Raw genomic sequence first — 19,988 nt, forward strand, 5'->3', positions numbered from 1 at the left:
CACTGAGGTGGGGGTGGACACATTTGCCTGCGGACCCCCGGCCGGCCCCGTTCCTGGAGCAACTAAAAGACAGCCTCATTTTAGATGGTAAGGCACGGTCCGACGTTGCATGGCCCAGCTATTTTTCCCCCACAGCTTCATGTTTCCCCAACACAAAGACGGCTTGTGCCTCACCAGCCAGGCACGGCCGGGCTGCTGTCTGCCCATCCAGACGCTGCCATGGGGACACCCATCTGTTCAGGAGCCAGAGACCCTCAAAGAGGCCAAACAAATGCTTCCTTGGTTCAAACTCTGCCCTCATCTCAGGCAAGAGCCAAGGAGGCCAGTCCAATCCTTCCCCTTCTGAACCCCAAGACCCCAGCACCAGGGCAGCTCCTGGCAGCTTTCCGGGGAGAAGGAGGATGTAGTGTCTCACACACGAGTGTCCGCATGCTGATATTTGTGCACACGTGTGTAAACATGCATGTAAACACGGGCCCACTGGGAATGGGGAGCCTGGGGTCTCCCATCTGCCCTGGGGCACCCATACAGATGGTGCCATTTACAAAACTCTCGCTCCCCGGCCAGAGTCTCAGAATCATATTTCCAGGCCCCTCTTCCAAAACTAGGGGGAGAGAGGAGCCCCGCAAGGGCCACCCCAGCTTCGGTGCAGCTCTCTGGGTGGGCAGGGGTGGGGCTGGCAGCAGGGCACGGGAGGGGAGAGTGCGGCTCAATTTCTGCACCAGGTGCTGTCTGGACGGGGTGCTGGGAGGGAGGCTGCCTCCGCCTCTGCTTTCAGGGCTGGGCTCAGGCGGTTCTAGCAAACAGGATGCCCTTCCCCCTCACATCCCAGGCCAATCCGTGCTTCCCCCGACATTTCACTGTCACCTTCCCTGAGCCCAAAGACCCGAAAGCCTCCACCTGGCCCGTCCCCTGTGATGGCGCCCGGGGCAGTGCTGGGTGGATACTCATGGGATGGTGGTGCTGGGTGGTTACTCAGGGGGTAAATGCCTGAAGGCTGGACCAGCACCTCCAAGGCCTTGGATCCCCCTCGCTCCCAGTCTTCCTGGTTCTCCACTCACACCCCCAGTTCTCGGAAATTGTCTCCAGAGGCTGTTGGGGGTTTCCTGGGTACTGTCATAAAGGGACACTGAGGCGCAGAAGTACGCCTTGCCTGTCAACCCCAGGAATGAGGTGGCTGTGCCAGGTAGCACCTACTCCCTGGCATCCCCGGAGTCCGTCCCTCTTGGGTCTTCTGAGTGTGAATGCAGGGACGCCCCCAAGTCCCGAGCGGCCATAGCACTATCTTGGGGGGCGTTCTGCTCAGAACCACGCCCTGCAGGTCCAGGGTGGGGAAAAGAGGACCCCGGTGGTGCCGCCACCTCCTCCCGCCTTTGTCGGCCCCCAAGGCCTCAAACCCAAGCCTCTGGCGCCCTCTGGTGGCCACATGGAGGAGGGGCGCACACGGCTGCGGGAGGCTGTTGCAGGCTAAATGTGGGCTGGTCCGGGGTGGGGGTCTCCGCATGGACCCGGGAACTGCCTGAGCCAGAGCCGACCCACCCACACTCACCCACCCACCCATGCACTCCACCAGACCTGAATGCCGCCCTACTGAACCTTAATGGTACCGTTGGAAAGACCTGAGGGCAGGACCCCTCCCAGAATTCTGATCCCCTGCCCTCGGCTTTTATGCCTTCTGGGATAGGAAGCTCACGATCCAGCTCATTCCATTAAGGCAGATGGGTCGGGAGCTTTTTTTGTTTGTTTGAGACAGAGTCTCGCTGTGTCGCCCAGTCCTGATCCTCTGGGTTCTCCTCCTCTGCCACCACCTTTGCACAGATGGCAGCACACACACGGTCCTGCCCAACAGCTCAGGCCCGCCCAACCCTCCTTGCCTGGTTTCCTACCATCCCATCATCCACAGTTGGAGTGACAGTAAAAACCAAGGCCACAGTCTGTGAGAAGCTCTCCCCTGTCTCTTCCCCAGCATCTCGCTGGGGTAGTCACTGGCCACCTCCATCCAACCTGAGACCTCCTTCCACCCACTAATCAGTTGCCCTCAGGATGAAGCCAAACCTCCCAGCATGGCCTCAGCCCAGTCCTGGCCCTATTGCCTGCCCCACAGCAATAGCTCCTGCTCCACAGCCCCAGACAGACTGTCCTTCAGGGCCTCTTGGCTCTAAGCCTTTCCACAGGCTGTTCCCTCTGCCTCTCACACTCCTCCATGCCATTATTCACTCCTCTAGACTCATCCTCAGCCCCTGCCTGCTGCCCCCGCAGTTCCCTGGCAGAGACCCCCGACCCCACCCCCATTCCTCATCACACATCCATTTTCTCTTCTCTTGCCAGGAAATGGGCTCTCTGAAGGTACACAATGAGCCCAAGAAGTTAGCACTGTGCCAATGCCAGCAAGCACCCAACTCCCAGCAGATACCAAGTGCAAGCTTGCTGAACCAGTGCTCCAGTGAAGAAACGAACACTTGGACTTTCAAAGACATGACAGGTGCCATCCTGGTGGGTGGCTGTCTCTGAGGCCACCCTCAAATCAACCGTGTCTCCTCCATCATCATCTTAGCTGTTTGTGTCCCTGCACCACAGTGAGCCAGGACTTCCCACCATCAGCACCCTGACCAGCCCGGGCAGGCGAGGTAGTGAGCTCCCCGTCACTGGGGAGTTTCCGAGCCTTCTGACTGTGGGGTTGGTAAACAGTCAATTCCTGTACCAGGCTCTTGGCGTGCTGTCCACTGACTGAGAGCTCATGACTTGGGTCTTTATAAAAACATCGGCTGACAGTTGCCAACATTGTCAGGAATCTGGTTTCTCAAGGACTGCCTTCCGAAGAGCAGCAGGCAGGGGGCTCCCTGTCTTGCACCCCACGGGGACCCCGCAGTCTGCACTGGGACACACGGCCCGGAGGGAAGGGGTACGGGATGGGTTGATTTGTGTTTCCTCAAAATAATGGGTTCAAGTCCTAACCCCAGTCCCTCCGAATGTGGCCTCATGTGGTCTTGACAGAAATAACCAAGTTAAGGCTGGGCATGGTGGCCCACGCCTGTAATCCCAGTGCTTTGGGAGGCCAAGGCTGGTGGATCATTTGAGGTCAGGAGTTCAAGACCAGCCTGCCCAACATGGCGAAATCCCGTCTCTACTAAAAATACAAAAAATTAGCCGGGTGTGGTGGGGTACACACCTGTAATCCCAGCTACTCAGGAGGCTGAGGCAGGAGAATTGCTTCAATCTGGGAGGCAGAGGTTGCAGTGAGCCAAGATCGAGCCACTGCACTCCAGCCTGGGCGACAGAGTGAGACTTTGTCCCCCTCCCCCCGCCCCCCAAAAAAAGTAACCAAGTTAAGATGAGGTCATTGCAGGGCCCTAATCCAAGACTGGGGTTCCTGTAGCAAGGGGAAGGTAAACAGACAAGCAGAGGGAAGACGATGCAAAGATACAGGAAGAAGACAGCTTGGGAAGATGGAGGACGGGAGGACAGGAGTGACGCAGCCACACGCTAAGGGACACCAGAGGCCACTGGAAGCTGGAGAGAGGGCTGAGCCGGAGGCTTCCTGGCGCCTTCAGAGGCTACGTGGCCCTGCCCATGCCCTCACTATGGACCTCAGGCCTCCAGAACCATGAGGCAGAACAGTTCTGTGTTCTAAGCCACCAGCTTGAGACATTTTGTTACCCTAGCCCTGGGAAACTAAGACATGGCATGAGCCCCATCTTGCAAATGAAGAAACTGAGGTTCAGGAAGGGGAGAAGGGCCCTGGCTGAGGACACACGGCAAGCCAGCAGCAGAGCTGCCTTTGAACCCTACTCTGCCAACTCAGGGTTTTCAACACTTTCCTGCGTGTCCCCTGGGGGACTCACGCAGTGACCTTGGCCAGTGCGACCTTGGACAATGTCCCCAGGCCTCAGCAGCAAGTCTGCCAAATGGGGTGACATCGCTCCCACAGCAGAAGGTGGAGGTGAGGACTCAGAATGGGCGTTCAGGTGCCACAATGCACGGAGCGCAGGGGCGAGCTGTTACCCCTCTCATTGGGGTCTAAACAAAGCCATGTAGCCGCCTTGCACCAAATCTGCCCCGGAGGCACACCAGGAAACCGCTCGAGGGGTGCTCATCTCCTTCCCACGCCCCTCCGCCTTCATCTCCCTCTGCCCGGCCCTTCCCAGGTGCCTCACCTTTCCTGTGGCGCCGTGGGACACATACTTGGCCCCCTCCCGCTGGGCGATTTCCACTTGTTTGCGGGCGATGCAGGGCCTGGCAAGAGAGGTGCCCAGGAGGTAGCGGTCCTCATACAGTGCGCTGGACTGGATGGCCGGCCAGATGAACTCCTCCACAAACTCCCTGCTGACATCCTCAATGAACACCTACGGGAAGAGGAGCCCAGAAGGAAGAAGTAGGCAAGGACAGGGGCCATCTGGCATACAGAGCCCCAGGGGCCTCAGCTAGCTGTATACGGGGCCACCCCCGCTGTACCTGGTGCTTCTTCTTCTGCATCTGTAGCAGACATCATTCATCAATCCCAGCACACTGCACTGTTACTCTCCCTCCTGCACTCATGGCAGACATTGCTAATCAATAGCTCTCTTTTTTTTTTTTTTTTGAGTCGAAGTCTTGCTCTGTTGCCCAGGTTGGAGTGCAGTGGCTCAGTCTCAACTCACTGCAACCTCCGTCTCCCAGGTTCAAGCAACTCCCCTGCCTCAGCCTCTTGAGTAGCTGGGATTACAGGCGCATGCCACCATGGCTTGCTAATTTTTGTATTTTTGGTAGAGACGGGGTTTCACCATGTTGGCCAGGTTGGTCTTGAACCCCTGACCTCAGGTGATACACCTGCCTCGGCCTCCCAAAGTGCTGGGATTACAGGCACAAGCCACCGCAGCCGGCCTCCTAATCAATCCTGATGCACCATTCTGTGAAGCTGGATGTGGCTTCTAAATCAGCCCCAACAAGATGAAACTTAGTTGTCACCTAAGATCTCACAGCAGTAGTTCCCAACCAGAGACGGTTTTGTCCCTGTTGGGGGTGGGAGTAGGGGAGGCATTTGGAAATATCTGGAGATATTTTTGGTTGCCACAACTACCAGGTGGGGGGTGGAATTCTGGCATCTAGTGGGTAAAGGCTCTGGGGATGCTGCTAAAATCCTCCCATGCACAGGGCGGCCAGCCACACGGAAACAATGCCGAGACTGAGAAACCCCAATCTAGAGGAATGGTTCTTGAAATGTAGACCCCCAGGGGTTCCCAATGACTTTTCAGGGAGACACTGAGTGAAAACTTTTTTTGTGTTTTTTTGAGACAGGGTCTTTCTCTGTCATCCAGACTGGAGTGCAGTGGTGTGAGCCTAGCTCACTGCAGCCTCAACCTCCTGGGTTCAAGCAATCCTCCCACCTCAGCCTCTTGAGTAGCTGGGACTACGGGCATGTGCTACCACGTCCGGCTAAGTTTTTTATTTTTTTGTAGAGATGGGATCTCACTGTGTTGCCCAGTTTTCTTCATAAACTTCAATAAAACAAGGCATCACATAGCGAGGAAGCCCTGGGAGGCTAAAAAAGAAAAACAAACAAACAAACGAAAAAACAAGTGAATGCAGAAAACCGCTACAAGAGTCCATCTGTTTTCTGTCAAGCCAGACATTACAGAGATTTGCAAAAATGGAAGCCAGTAAGATTCTTAACTAAAATTTTTTGTTTGAGAAAATAGTTATTTTTCATAAGTGTAATGTTACTTATGTTAACATGAACTGTTCATTTAAAACATTTCAGCTTTTATTTCTAATGTGATAAATATCAACAGATGTAATCCACAAAAGCTCTCTAAGGCCTTCAGTAATTTTTTTTTTTGAGATGGACTCTCTGTCATCCAGACTGGAGTGCAGAGGTGCAATCTTGGCTCACTGTAACCTCTGCCTTCCAGGTTCAAGTGATTCTCCTGCCTCAGCCTCCCGAGTGGCTGGGACTACAGGCATGTGGGGTTTCTCTACTAAAGAAACTAGGCTGGTTGGCCAGGCTGGTCTCAAACTCCTGACCTCAAGAGATCTGCCCACTTCAGCCTCCCAAAGTGCTAGGATTACAAGTGTGAGCCACCACACCCAGCCAAGGCCTTCAATAATTTTTAAGAGTCGAGAAATTCTTGGTACTGCTTTTGCAACTTCCTGTGTCTATAATTATTTTGAAAAAAATCATTTTAAAAAATGAAATAAAAAGGCAAAGAAAAGAAAGTAACTGGGACTAAGGATATATAAAAAACATTAGGATAAATGTGTTTTTGTGTTTGTTTGTTTGGTTGGTTGGTTTTTTTTTTAGACAGAGTTTTGCTGTTGTTGCCCAGGATGGAGTGCAATGGTGTGATTTTGGCTCACTGCAACCTCCGCCTCCTGGGTTCAAGCGACTCTCCTGCCTCAGCCTCCCGAGCATCTGGGATTACAGGCACCCACCATCACGCCCAGCTAATTTTTGTATTTTTAGTAGAGACAGGGTTTCACCATGTTGGCCAGGCTGGTCTTGAACTCCTGACCTCAGGTGATCTGCCTGCCTCAGCCTGCCAAAGTGCTGGGATTACAGGCGTGAGCCACTGTGCCTGGCCCATCCTAATGTTATATGCAAGAAAATAAACATTAAAAACACCACGTAAATTAGAGTGTAGAGGGTTCCCAAGACCACAAGGTTTGAGAACTGCTCATCTAGAATAAAGGACAAAAGCTGAAGCCATGCACAAAGCCTGCTCCTGCACTGCTGAAAGCGCACTCGAATCTTCAACACTCAGGGCTCTTTCTCCCCTTCCTGGGCTACTGCTCAGACAACCCCTCTGCTCTCCAGCACTTGGGAGGCACAGAACCAAGGAGGGACATTCTCGTTCCAGGCCTGTGGCCAGTAGGTGACTTGGGACTGGGGCATCCACTCCCTCCCGTGTTCATTTTAACATGCTAATTACCGTGGCAACCCTGCAGAAGCACCCCACAGAGGGGATCAGCTCTGACCCTGCAGGTGGGCTGGTGGCCTTGCACATCATCCCTGCTATGTCCCCTGCTCACTCTCCCAAATGAAGGGGCACAAGTGGCAAGGGCTTCTCCATGGGGAGTGAGCACATGTGAGCAGGGGTCCTGATGACCCTGTTCATCATAAATGCCCCATACGGGACAGGGGTCTGCCTGCCACATGCCTAGATTCACAATCAATGCACCGGACTCACTTGGAGTTCTCTGATTCTGTTGAATGAATGGAAGAATGGGTAGACAGAGAGATAAAAGAGGGAAGGACAGGTAGGGGGATGATGGACAGACGGATGGATGATGGATGACAGATGGATGGATGGATGAATGGATGGATAGAAAAACGGTGGATGGATGAAGGATGGATGGATGGATGGATAGATGAATGGCTGGCTGTCTGGATGAATGGATGGATAGACAGTGGAGGGATTAATGACAGATGGATATGTGGATGGATGGATGGATAATGAAGGGATGGATGGGTGAATGGATAATGGGAGGGATGGATAGATGATGGATGGATGAATGGATGGATGAATAGACGGATGGATGATGGATGGATGCATGGGTAGATGATGGATGGATGAATGGATGACGCATGGAAGGATGATGAATGGTGGATGGATGGATGGATGATGGATGGATGATGGATGAATAAATGGATGATGGATGGATAGATGGATGATGGCTGGATGAATGGATGATGGGTGAATGGATGGATGGATGATGGATGAATGGATGAATGGATGGATGGATGATGGATGGATAGATGGATAGATGGATGATGGATGGATGGATGAACGGATGGATGGGTAATGGATGGATGAATGATGGATAATGGATGGGTGGATGAGAGGATGGGTGATGGATGGATGGGTGGATGGATGATGGATGAATAGATGAATGGATGGATGGATGGATGGATGGATGATGGGTGAATGGATGGGTGGGTGATGGATGGATGGATTGATGGCTGAATGGATGGATGGATGGATCGATGGATAGCTAATGGAGGGATGAATGATGGATGGATATGTGGACGAGTAGATAAACAGAGATAAAAGAGGGTGAGTGGGTGCATAGATGGACAGAGAGATAAAAGAGAAGGGAAGGTAGGTGGGTGGGGAAGAGACACTCCACCTGGATGGGAAGGTGGGTGGGTGGAAGAGGGCGTGGGGGAGGCAGAAAAACAAGAGGGTTCACACACCTGAGAGCAGGATGATCTCATACTCTTAGAAGCAAGAAGACACACTGGAAGGGATGGGATCCCTGGGGCAGGAGCATCCACCACTGCCCTCCACATCACTGCCCCACTCCCAGCCCAAACCCCTGCCTCCCGCCTGGTACCTTTTTGGCCCCAAGCTTCAGTGCCTTCCTCCTGGCTTCCTCGAAGTCTTCCTTCTGGCCAATGTTGGCCTGAGAAGCAGAAGCAGAGAGGCTCCGTCAGCCCCTGGGGGAAGCCCTGAGTTCACACCATCCGCATGCAGCAGCCCCCCACCCCCTGCTACAGAGACAGCTTCCATTCCATGGCCAAGTCACAGTAAGAAGGAAAAAGGACAAAGCCCAAGGCCTGGAGAGGTGAGATTCTTCCAGGAGGTGAGATTGGGAGCTGGATTGCAGCGTGGTGATGGCTGGTGGCTTCCATGGGTTGGAGCATTGGCTGAGCCTGGCCCTGGCCACACAGGCTGCTGGGAGACAACCATTTGCTGTCGTTGCTGGAAGGTCTAGGGTTCTCCTGAAACTCATCTGTCTTTTCCAGAATACTCTTTCTCAGCCAGTGCAAAGATTAGCTTGTCAGGGCCTTCCTAGCCTCCAGCTCTCCTCCCTAGTCAAAGGCCATGCCTTGGCCATCCTGAGGCAGCTGAGAGGCGGGAGGCAGAGAAGCCCGTGCTCAGGAACTTCCAGCTCCGTCCCTGTGGCCGGTGCCCTGACCTCGGGGTCTGACAGCCCCTGTCTAGACACTGCCATGTTTCCTGCTGCCTGGACTCTGGCCTGCTGCCCAGATCCTGGCCTCAGCCCTCACTCCCTTCATTCGGCTCACCAGACCCTGGAATCTTGCCAAAGCCCAGCTGCAGGTGCTTATCTGAATCACATTCAGCTTTTAAATCCCCCAGGTGGTAGCCCAGGGGTCTATACGGCCAGCTCCAGCTCTGATTGCCCCGCTGTGCTGCCTACAGTGAGATGGATACACCCTGGGCTCTTTGCAGCCCCTCAAAGCTGTGCTCTCACCCACCAGGTGACTGTGAGCAAAGTATGTCTTCCCCTGGGCCTCACTTTCCCCAACCTGAATGACAAGGGCATTGGGCGCAGTTAGACACGCCAATATGCCGGCAAACAAGCCACTTTTGGCAAGAGCTAAGTTTTGTCTGTCCAGAGACCCAGGCTCACTTCCTTTGGAAACAGAACCTTCTTTCCTGGGTGGACCCCATTCCACAGGGATGGAGAGGAACAAATCCCGCCCACTGTAGGAGTAGGCTCATGGCCCAAGCCTCGCACCCCATGATGCAGCCATAGGGACTAATGCATGGTGGGTCCCCATGGGCCCTACTGGGGGTAAGCCCTCCTTTTTGGGAAAGGTGGGCTATGAGGGTGACCATGAGCCTTGCCTGCCCTGTGGAGAGGCCAAGAATGAAGCCAAGTAGAGTTGGAGACAGATCTTAGAAGCACCTGGATCCAGCCCTGCCTGAAGCCATCCTACCCCTGGACTTCTCAGTTGTGTGAGCCAAGAATTGTCTTTTCCCTTTCCTTTTTGCATAAGTTGGTTTGAGTTGAGTTTCTAAAATTTGCACCTAAGAGTCCTGAACAGCACAGCCACACAGAGAAGGACTCAGAGCTGTGGCCAGGTTCAGTCGAAGAGGAGCTAGTTTGAGAGGGATGACTCCTATGGGCCCTGGATGAGGAAGTGGCTTCACACATAACCCATCACCTGTGACCTATTTCCCATCCCAGAACCAGGTGATCCCCCAGGGTCCTTCCAGCTCAGGATTCCACAATCTTTGCTGAATTACTGCAGGCTGACAGCATACTCTGGAGATGGGAAAACTGTGTGCCTTCCCAGGGCTGGCAGCAGGTCCCAGCCCACTGCCTCTCTGCAAGCAGGCTAAGCCAGCAGCACTGCCAAGTTCACTTCTGTGCCCTCCCCGCGCCTCCATCACCTGGCTCTGGAAGGCATCTCAAGGATGGCCAATTTGCAGATGGAGAAAGTGAGGCAGTACAACGAGAAGCTATTTTCCTAGTTCCAGTTCAAGACAGGCTTCGAGAGAAGAGGCCAGGCTTGAATGAGTGACGGTGAGCAGACAGGCTGACAACCCAGACAGAGGCTGGCAGGGGGCAGACAGGACAGGTTGCGGGACACGCAGGAAGACAGACACCCAGGTCGCTCCCTCACCAGATAGGCAATGACGTCATAGCCTTGTTCCTTCAGCCACACGAGGATGCACGAGGTGTCCAGGCCGCCACTGTAGGCCAGAACCACGGAGCCTTTGCTGGACATAGCGTCTGGCGGGAGTCGAGGAACAACCTGAGTGACCCTGAGACAGCCAGTGCCCCCCGCCAGCCCCTGCAGACAGCCCAGCCCCGACCTTGGCCTTGGACAGCCTTGTCTCCCGGGCAAGCTGCCACTGGAGGTCGGGAACAGGATGTTCGCCTTCAGTGCCTGCCACCCCCGGGGACCCTGACCTCGCACACTCTGCACACAGCCCCACAGACCACACTGGGGCCTAGGAATGCTGACTGCAGTCCTAGGCTGGTCGGGGAGAGGCATCTCTTGGACCTGATCCCCCAGCAGCGAGGGAAGGCGGCTGAGGCTGAGCAGTTTGGCCCAAGGCCAGGATGTGAAGAATGCACGCAAGCAGGAGGGGCCTTGGCTCTGAGCCCCTGGCAGCTGACACATCCCCCATCAGAACCGCTCCTTGCCAAGCGCCAGGCAGGGCCCTGGGAGCCTCAGCGGGATCTCCCTGTGCCCCTGAGCCCCCACTACAACCTCATGAAGTAGGAGTTGTCATTCCTATTGGGGAGGCAGCCAGCAGGGCTCAGAGAGGTCAGTGGCAGGCTCAAGGTCACAGAGGGCACAAGAATCTGTGCTTCCCCAGCATGCAGTGCCGCCACCCACCTTCAGGTGGAGAAGGACGCTGTGGGGCAGGGGCCCAGCCCCAGTCCCTCTCCTACCTGCAACCCCATGGAACCTTCACTGGCTGGAATTTTAGACATCGTGTCTCCAAATGTGAGCGCCTCTGAATTCAACTCTGCCAATGCCCAGTTTGGAGGGGCTCAGAGAACAACTTCCCCCAGGTGGAGGTAGAGAAACTGAGGCCCAGGGAGGGAAGGCGATAGACAGGCAGAGGCCTAAGACCTCTGCAACCAGCGGCCCTTCCCGGGGGGACAGATGGGCACGAGGGCTCTCTGCAGCCAGGCCCTCTGCAGCCGGGAAGTGCCTGCGGTCTCCCATCCTGCCCCACCCTCCGTCACAGTGAAGCCTCCCGAAGGCGCCAAGGCCTCCTGTCTCCTGATCTTTGCAGCCATGCTTCTTCCCCGAGGGCTCTCCCTGAATCCTGGGCTGCCCTTGGGCTCGCCCTGCCCCTGCCTCCAACATGCCTCCTGTGGCCCTGGGCTTGGGTGTCTTCACTGTGTCCAATTTGCTGAACAGGAAACCAGGGTTAGGGAGACGAGGTCACCTGCCCAGGGTCATCGGATCAACAAGCAGCAGGGGCAGATGTGGGCCCAGGCCTCCTGGTTCCAGCCTCCGTGGACACCTGGCCCCAGCATCCCGCATTTCCCAAATGTACAGGGCATGTTTGTTCTGCCTGGGAACATTTCCACCGGAGTCTGACCAACGTCACAAGGTCAGAGTCACCCAGGGTCTTTATTAGACACTATTGGGGAAGCGGAGCCCAGAAGGGTCACCCGGCCATCACCATTGCAGTGATGCAGGCATCACCATCCTGAGCACTCTCCGTGTGCCTGGAAGCTCGGGGAGAAGAAGTGGCTTTCCCAGGCCTCCCGTCCTCTGCTGCAGTGCCTAGCCGTGTAGCCAGGTGGACTTTGGAGCTCCGTCACATGAGAATTCAGTCCCGTGCATGCTGCACGGTCCCACCCGCCAGTCAACCGGGTCTCACAGGCCTGTGCTGCCCTTTGGACTTAGAAGGGGAAACACCTCATGGACCATGCAGCTGGGGCAGAGAAGATGGTTCTGGTCGGTGCCCACAACGTCCCTACTGGGCATTCAACCCCCTGGCCCTGAGTTGCTGGTGACTCAGCCAGCCCTAACCCTGGAGCCAGCAGGTGGTATCCATGGCAACTGCAGCCAGGCAATTGGCCATGCAGGATGGAGGGAAGGAGGGAGGAAGGCAGGCAGGGAGGACTTAAGGTGGGCAGTACCTGGGATTGGAGGCGTGAGTTCCCGGCGTCTGGAATCTGTCTTCACAGTGCAGTGGACCACTCTGCAAAAGCAGAGCTACTCAGCTGCCTGCAGGTAGCCTGGGCCGTCCCAGAGGCCCTAAACCTTACTTTCCAGCCGCCCAATCTCCTGTGAGCAGCCTCACTGCGCGGAGGAGGCCCAGGAGCCCCAGAGCCACCTGTCCTGCCTTCTGCCTCCTGCCCCCTGCTCCAGAAGGCATTCAGGAAATGTGTGGAAGCCTACCCCTGTTTGTGTGTGATGGCGCGGGTGGTGTGGTTGGGTTGGGGGAAATTCTGTTGTATGTTTTAAAACAGCTCTATTGAGGTCTACTTGACATATCATAAATTGCATTTTTTAAATATCAGATGGGTAATGTGCCAACATCATAAAAAAGTTTGAGGATGGCACCTCACACACACACGAGAATACCCAATCAGCACATTCATCAACTACAAAAATAATCGCATTTTTTTTGTGTCCAATTTAGCAAGTTTCGGCGTGCGGATGCGCCCGTGACATCAACACCACAATCAAGGGAATAGACATGTCCGTCTTAGGCCAAGCCCTTCCATCTGGGGTTCTCTTCATTTTAGAGGCAGGAAAACTGAGGCTTGGGCTGAGGAACTTGCCCTGCATCTCATTTGACTGGTAGGCAGCAGAGCCAGGACTCAAACTCAGATCAGCTCGGCTCCTTAACCCACTGCTCATAGGTACAAGACCACCACTGGAGACTCAAGGAAAGGAAGTCCTGGGCAAGTGTGATCTGATGATGCTGGCCCAAGATTCACCCAGCTCTGAGAGTCACCCCTGCTCCTGCCCCCTCCCAGAGGCACCTGGAGCCAAGAGAGGCAGCTCCACAGAAACACGGAGGGGCAGCTCCACAGAAACAGCTGGATCACCTGCATCGCCTCAGTGACCCGCCATGCCTCCTGCCCATCAGAGCTGTATCCTTTTTTTTTTTTTTTTTTTTTTCAGACAGGGTCTCATTCTGTCACCTAGGCTGGAGTGCAGTGATGCAATCTCAGCTCACCACAGCCTCGACCTCTTGGGCTCAAGGGATCCTCCCACCCCAGCTCAGTGCCACCACCCCCAAGTAGCTGGGACTACAGGCACATGCCACCACACCTGCCTAATTTTTGTATTTTTTGTAGAGATGGGGTTTCACCACATTGCCCAGGCTGGTCTCGAACTCCTGGACTCAAGCGATCTGCCTGCCTCAGCCTCTCAAAGTGCTGGGATTCCAGGCATGGGCCACTACATCCGGCCATAATGCTGTATTCTAACTGCCCTCTCCCCCACTACGAGCTCCATGGAAACAGGGACCATCTCCCAGATGCCTGTGGCAGGCACTTAGAACAATGCTACTAGTTCCACTCTCTGGAGGTCAGCTCCTCACCGCAAAAAGAGGGCTGGGGTGCCCTGAAGCTGTGGAGTCCTACACATGCTCTCATGGCTGAGCACGGTGGTTCATGCCTGTAATCCCAGCACTTTGGATGGCCGAGGTGGGTGGATCACTTGAGGTCAGGAGTTCCAGACCAGCCTGGCCAACGTGGCAAAACCCTGTCTCTATTAAAAATACAAAAATTAGCTGAGTGTGGCGGCACACACCTGTAGTCCCAGCTACTTGGGAGGCTGAGGCACGAGAATCGCTTGAACCTGGGAGGTAAAGGTTGCAGTGAGCCAAGATCGTGCCACCACACTCCAGCCTGGGTGACAGAGTGAAACTCTGTCTTAAATAAACCAAAAGAAACCAGTGAGCCCCTCCTGCCTGCCAGGTTGTAGCTGGGCAGGTGTGGACTCTGAGGCCTTCAGCCTCTGGGGCTGGGCAGTGTGAAGCAATGCATGGACCTGGCGTGTGTACCTGAGACAGTGTGTGTGTGTGTGTGTGTGTGTGTGCGTGCGTGCGCACACACCTGTGTGCACCCAGGGGTGCGTACCTGAGAGTACACAATGTGTGTGCATGCATGTGTGTGATGTGTTTGGGCTTGCACATGTGTGCCTGTGTGCATGCACACGTGTGTGGGTGTTGGGGCCAGTGTATGCATGCAGAGAAATGAGCTGGGCAGATGGGCTTGGGAAAATGATGCAATCAGACAGCAGCGTTGCTCCTGCCCTCCCAGCAGCGGGTGGGGCACCCCCCTCCCTCAGCCTCCGCAGGTCCCTAAGCTGCATTTGCAGCCCGAGGCAAAAACTAAATGAAACTGAGGGTTTGGTGTCGGGGGAGGAAGTGACAGGGAGAGAAGGAACCACAGCTGCAATCCAGTGAGCACTCACTCCAGGCACAGGACAGAGGTCAAGTCCACCAGACATGGGTTTGAGTGGCTTCAGCTCTCTAGCATAACTGCTCAGCTGCAAAATAGGGGTGCAAACAGCCTGCTCCCCACAGGGCGACTGTAAGGATTGGGTGAGATGCTGGGGGAAGGAGCCCAGAGCTGGGCACCAAGCATGTGCCCACTAAGCTCTGTGCACCGCTGCCATGGCTGACCTTAGCCAAGTTCCTGGCTTGCTAAGCCTCAATTTCCTCATCTGTACAACCTGACAGCCCTCTGGGTTCTGACCCTCCCAGACATTGGGCTTTCTTCCTGGGAGCTGCGCCTGGCAGGCAGATCCTGGCTGAATTCAGCCTCCCCTAGTCCCAGCTCCACCCCCACCACATCCCCCAGAAAGGGCCACGGCAGGTTTCTCCAGCTCCCTGGCAAATGCCCACTGCCCTCCAGCCCTCCTTCCCCGGAAGAGACACCTGGGAGGAGGGAAGGTGGCCTCGCGTCAAGGTACCAGAGCCACCTGGCTTTCATTGGGATGGCATTCTCTGTGGCCCCAGCCACAGCCATCTGTCCAGCTTCCAGCAAACAGGCCAGCCTGGGCGCTCACTTGACACTAAGGAAAACTTGTGCTACTTGAAAACGTCAGAGCTGGAATGACAACAAGAGCGGCTACTATGTTCACAGTCACAGGTGCTTCCTCTCAAGGTGGAGACTGCCATTACCACCTATTTACAAAGGAGGAGGCAGAGGCTAAGTGGCTAGCTGAGGTCACAAGCTAGTGGCTTCAAACCCAGCCTGACTGCAGGCCACTTGCTCTTCCCTGCACTAGGCCTTCCACTCCCTGGCTCCTAGGAGACCTCAGATCTCCCCTTCACTCTACACACCTTCCAGAAAACCAGCCCCCCAGTGAGTCATGGCCAACCTGCCCACTATTTCTCTGGAAAGCGTGTGTGCTACAGCTCAGGCCTACTGCCTGGTGGAAGATTCCCCTGCAACCCCTCGCTGACATTCTAACTCAGCTGAGCTCGGTTGGTCTTTGGTGATGGAAGAAGGGCACATTCATTCATTCGTTCCACTCATATCAAAGTGCCTATGGGTGCCTGGTCTACCCCAAGTCTGGGGAGGGAGTCCCCCTTGGAAGATCAACTTTGCCCAAAGCTACATCAGAAATCAGAGACTTAGACTCTGAATTCCAGCAAAGTTACCTCTTTCCACATGGGTGCCTGGTGCCCACAGGCAAGCCACTGACTTCAGGGACTGTGTAGTCAGTGCTCAGATGAGGCATCTGGTTGACCTGGCTGGCCTCCCAGCACCCACAGGCCAAAGATGAGATGGGCCCGGGTTGGGAGGGGGAAGCGCTTGTGCAGCAGGCTGTTTTGGGCCTGGCTCCACCCCAAGGCTCCTGCGGCCCTGGGCCTGCTTCCCAAGCACTCAGGAATGGAGACTGTGCTGAGAGTGGGGCCTCCCCTTCCCTCTCACCACGTGTCTGCCCCTGCACCGGCCAGGCGCTCAGCAGGCAGGAGTCACTATTCATTCACTTGATCCACCCCCACAGAGCAGAACCAGAATTACTTCTCAGCATGGTGCACAGATGGCCCCACCAGGACAGGGTCCCGCCCCCACCCCCAAACTTCCCCGCCCTAGGCCCTGGGCCTAAGGGGTCTGGGAGGGAGAGGGAGTTTGGAATGGAGACTCCTCCAGTTCCTGCTCCTAGCCAAGCTTCCCAGTCCGTGTGGCTGCTTCTCCCTCCCTCTCATCAGAACCTAACCCCAGGCACAGTTATTGTGCAATTGGACCCAGGCCCAGCACCCAACAGTCTACAGAGCCCTTAGGAGCCGCACAGTATCTGCAAATGTTTCCTGAGCCCTCAGCCCCAGCCAGCTCTAACAGACTGAAGCTTGGGGGCCAGGCGCTTTGGGTGGCTCGAGCCTGTAATCCTAGCAGTTTAGGAGGCCCGAGGGAGGAGGATCGCTTGAGCCCAGGAGCTCGAGGCCAGCCTGGGCAACATGACGAGTCCACATCTCTGATAAATTTTTAGAAAGAAAAGAAAATGAAAAGGAAGCTTGGGAATCTGGAGGCTGAGCCAAGGCCTCACCAGCTCTCCCCATCACTGGGTTTGTGCTTGCTGGGAGCGGGAGGATCAAAGCCCAAGTCCCCTAGGTCTTGATCTACTCCTGGGGAGAGAACAGGTCTGTTCCTGCCCTGAGACCTGCAGCCTGACTCGGCTGCTCGGGAGTGGACTCTCCACTTCTCAGAGAAGAATACTGAGGCCAGGCCAGCCCTCCTCAGGAACAGCCCTGGCCGCCTGGGAGAGGAGTTTCCTCTCTTTCACAATGACCCTGCCTCCCTGGAGGGCGCAGCCGCCCAGGGGCCAAAGGCAACAGCAGCCCGAATAGAAAATATTCCTGGCACTGCCCCTCCCACAGAGCCCAGCCCAGGCCAGAGGGAAACCCCGCCGCGAGGCCGCCAGCCCCACCGGGGAGGGCCAGGTGGCTGCCGCCCCCTGCAGGGAAGGGAGCCAGGGCCACCATGCCCATCTGTCCAGGGTAAACTGAGGCTGCGGGGAAAGCGATACGTCCAAGCCCCAGAGGGGCTGGACTCTTGGTTTTACGCAGAGAAATAGAGGTGGAGACAGACGGCGAGTCCGAGAGAGGGAGAGAGAATCGGGAGCCCCCCCACACGCTCCGGACTCCCCAGGTCTCCATGTGGGGGCTTCACGACACAGAGGAAGCCGGATCCGAGAAGGAGTCCAGAAAGGACCCGGCTGCACAGGGAACAAATAACCCGAGCCGCTCTTCGGGCTCGGGGACTCGCGCCCCCGCCGCGTCCCCCACGCTCCAGAAACCTGGAATCCGGTGCCAGGCGTTTGAGCATCGGGAGCCCCTTCCCTCCTGCCTCGGTCCCAGTCCCGGGCGAGTGGCGATCGAGGTCCGCCCTCTGCCTCCGCGGGCCCCGGAGCGGGCGTCTTCTACGCCTCCTCCGCTGGGCCCGGGAAGCGGGTGTTCTCGGCTAGGGAGTGGGCAGCGAGAGGGGCCGAGGGCTCCTTACCGGGCTCGGGCAGCGGTGGCAGGCGGCAGAGCAGGACTGGCAGGGGTGCGCATCCCAGGTTATAAGCACAGGGCCCGGGGGCAGGGCCGGTGACCGGGGACACGTGGCGGGGACGCGCGCCACAGACCCCGCCCCCGGGCCCGGCCCCCGCCTGGAGCCGCTCAGCGTTCACAGCCACCTGCAGATGGGCGGGGCCCGCCTCCCCAGGCCTCGTCCCCACCTCCCCCCGCCTCCCACCAGGTCCGGGCCTGGGCCCGGCGCCGGCTCACCCTCCCAGGGGCGCGCCGGCGGGGGCGCAGGCGGCTCGCGGTTCCTGGCCCTGGCCCGCGGGCTGGAGGCGCCAAGGAGGGCGGCAGTGGCTGCGACCCATGTAACTCAGGGGCGGAGGGTGGCTGCAGCCGTCCTTCGAGAGACTTGCCTTCTGGCCCTGGGGAAGCAATTTAAACGCTTCGCGGTGGGAGCCGGGATAAAAGTTCCACTGGCGCAGGGAGCTTCGTGCTCACTTCTATCCGGTGCCGGCAGCCTGGGCCTTCTGCAGCCCCCAGAGCCCCCTCCCTCCCCAACCATAGCCTCTGGTAGCCGAGTAAGGATGAGAAAACCGAGGTGAGCCGACGCGGGAAGGCCCGGCTTTCATCCCTTAGGCCAGGGCTGATTGCTGGCCTGTCTTCTCAGAGCCTGGCACCTGCCCAGACTCCAGAGGGCACCCAGTAAGCAGTGAGTAAAAGACTGTCTGGCTGCGAACCCACTAGACAGGAGGGAAGGTTGAGGTTCAGAGAGAAGTCTCTTGCTTGTAAAAAGCAGCTGGGAGTTGTGACCCCAGGCCCGCCTTCAACAGCTTCTCTACCTCAGGAGTTTCCCAGCTTGGTCTGCCGGCTCCAAAGCCCTGATCACTGCAACCACAGCCCCAGTAAAAGAGCAAGTCCTGGGACCCATCCAAGGCAGTTGCTCCATAGTGAGCACTGACCCCAGAAGGGAGGACTCCCGGTCCTCAGCCGGCTCTGAACCTGGGGGAGGTGGGAGCCCCAAGCCTTGCCCAGCCGCTACCCTGGAGTCAGTGCTCCTTTTAATCACCATCCACTCTCAGCCCCTCTGCCAGTCAGCCCCTACCACCCCCTCAAGCCCATGGCAAGCAACAGTAGCTGTGAGTCCTTCTAGAAGGAAAAAAGGATCAAACCAATTCACAAACAAAGCCACAGCTCGATTCTCTCTTAAGCCCCTTAGTTCTCTGACACTTAAACCTGGGATGTGGCCCTTGATGGCAAAGGAGCCCCTGGTGAGCCACGTGGGGCTGGGTGTACATGGGTGGCTTGAGGCCCCTTCTAGATGGGAGGCGGTATCACAACTGGCCCCCCTCAGCCCTCTCACAGGACCAGCTGGGGGTCTCGTGGAGTCTCTGGGCCTCCCACACTAGCAGGAGGCAAGTGAGGAACACCTACACAATGACACCCTTGCAGCAGTTGTGTGGCCTTGGGGCGGTCACTCCCCACTGCAGCCTGTTTTCTCATTGGTAGGGTCGCGCTGGAAAGAGCAAGCATTCTGTTTTCACCTTCACGACTACCCTGTATGAAGTACCTGTGATTGTTATCTCAATGGTATGGGCAGAAACCTGCTGCACAGAATGACGGTGTATCTTTCCCAAGGCCACACAGCATGTGAGTGGCAGAGCGGAGCTAGAATCCAGCGTCTGAAGCTCTGGCTCAAACCCTCTGCTTTAGCTCCAGCCTGAGCTGAACTGAGGTCACAGTCCCAGGGTCACAGGCTGCTGGGACCTTTACTCCTTGCCGCAGAAATGGTTCCAGCCTAGGGGACAGACCCTTCCTAACTCACATGCACCAGTGACATGAGGGACAGTGAGGTCACAGCGCTCCTGAGAAGAAAACAGGGGCCCAAACTGCCAGCAGCACCCCGCCCCCCACCCCCACCGTCCTGCCACCAACAGCAGGGTGAGTGGTTGCCCAGAGGCAGAGACCAAGGTGAGGGAGGACTGGCCAGCTTCTGAATGAGCCCCATTCTGCCTGGACCCCTCCATCGGCCAGGGGGACCTTCAACCCTGCCCTGGCCCTTATCCTGCAGAGCAGTGCTGAGGGCCAAAGTGGGGCGTGGCCCAAAGGGATTTCCCCACCTGAGACTGGGGCACCATGGCCTTTGACTTTCATCTTACCCCCTGCCCACACCTAGGTCAGGGGTCCTCCAGGAGCCTTTGCACCTTCTAGGTAAGTGATCTTGGTGGCATTCCTAAAAACAAAGCAGCACCTAGGCCTGAGCAGGTGGAGAAACAAAGGCACTGGGATCTGAGACACTCATACCTTCCTGTTTTT

General features: G+C 56.5%; 1 protein-coding gene and 1 non-coding gene across 4 annotated transcripts in view; both read right to left on the reverse strand.

The window, feature by feature from the left end:
- Window positions 1–17,960, reverse strand: part of ASS1 (argininosuccinate synthase 1) — a 56,490-nt gene extending 38,530 nt beyond the window's left edge. Inside the window, exons 1-5 of one of the 3 annotated variants that reach the window (XM_003822373.5) lie at window positions 17,671–17,960; window positions 12,340–12,401; window positions 10,352–10,461; window positions 8,311–8,379; window positions 4,155–4,343 (exon numbers count right to left, since the gene is read on the reverse strand). In XM_003822373.5, coding sequence (XP_003822421.2) covers window positions 4,155–4,343; window positions 8,311–8,379; window positions 10,352–10,461; window positions 12,340–12,401; window positions 17,671–17,723 — 483 coding nt within the window. In that variant the 5' untranslated portion in view covers window positions 17,724–17,960. Of the gene's footprint in view, window positions 1–4,154; window positions 4,344–8,310; window positions 8,380–10,351; window positions 10,462–12,339; window positions 12,402–17,467 lie in introns of all 3 variants that reach the window. The other 2 variants (XM_055117575.3, XM_003822372.5) reach the window with 2 other exon arrangements.
- Window positions 12,718–12,817, reverse strand: LOC112440924 (small nucleolar RNA U13). The gene has a single exon (XR_003028911.1). It is a non-coding gene; the product is annotated as a small nucleolar RNA U13 (small nucleolar RNA).
- Window positions 17,961–19,988: the final 2,028 nt, after the last annotated feature.

This window comes from Pan paniscus, chromosome 11 (genome assembly GCF_029289425.2).
Source record: "Pan paniscus chromosome 11, NHGRI_mPanPan1-v2.0_pri, whole genome shotgun sequence".
Classification (NCBI taxonomy): Eukaryota; Metazoa; Chordata; class Mammalia; order Primates; family Hominidae; genus Pan; species Pan paniscus.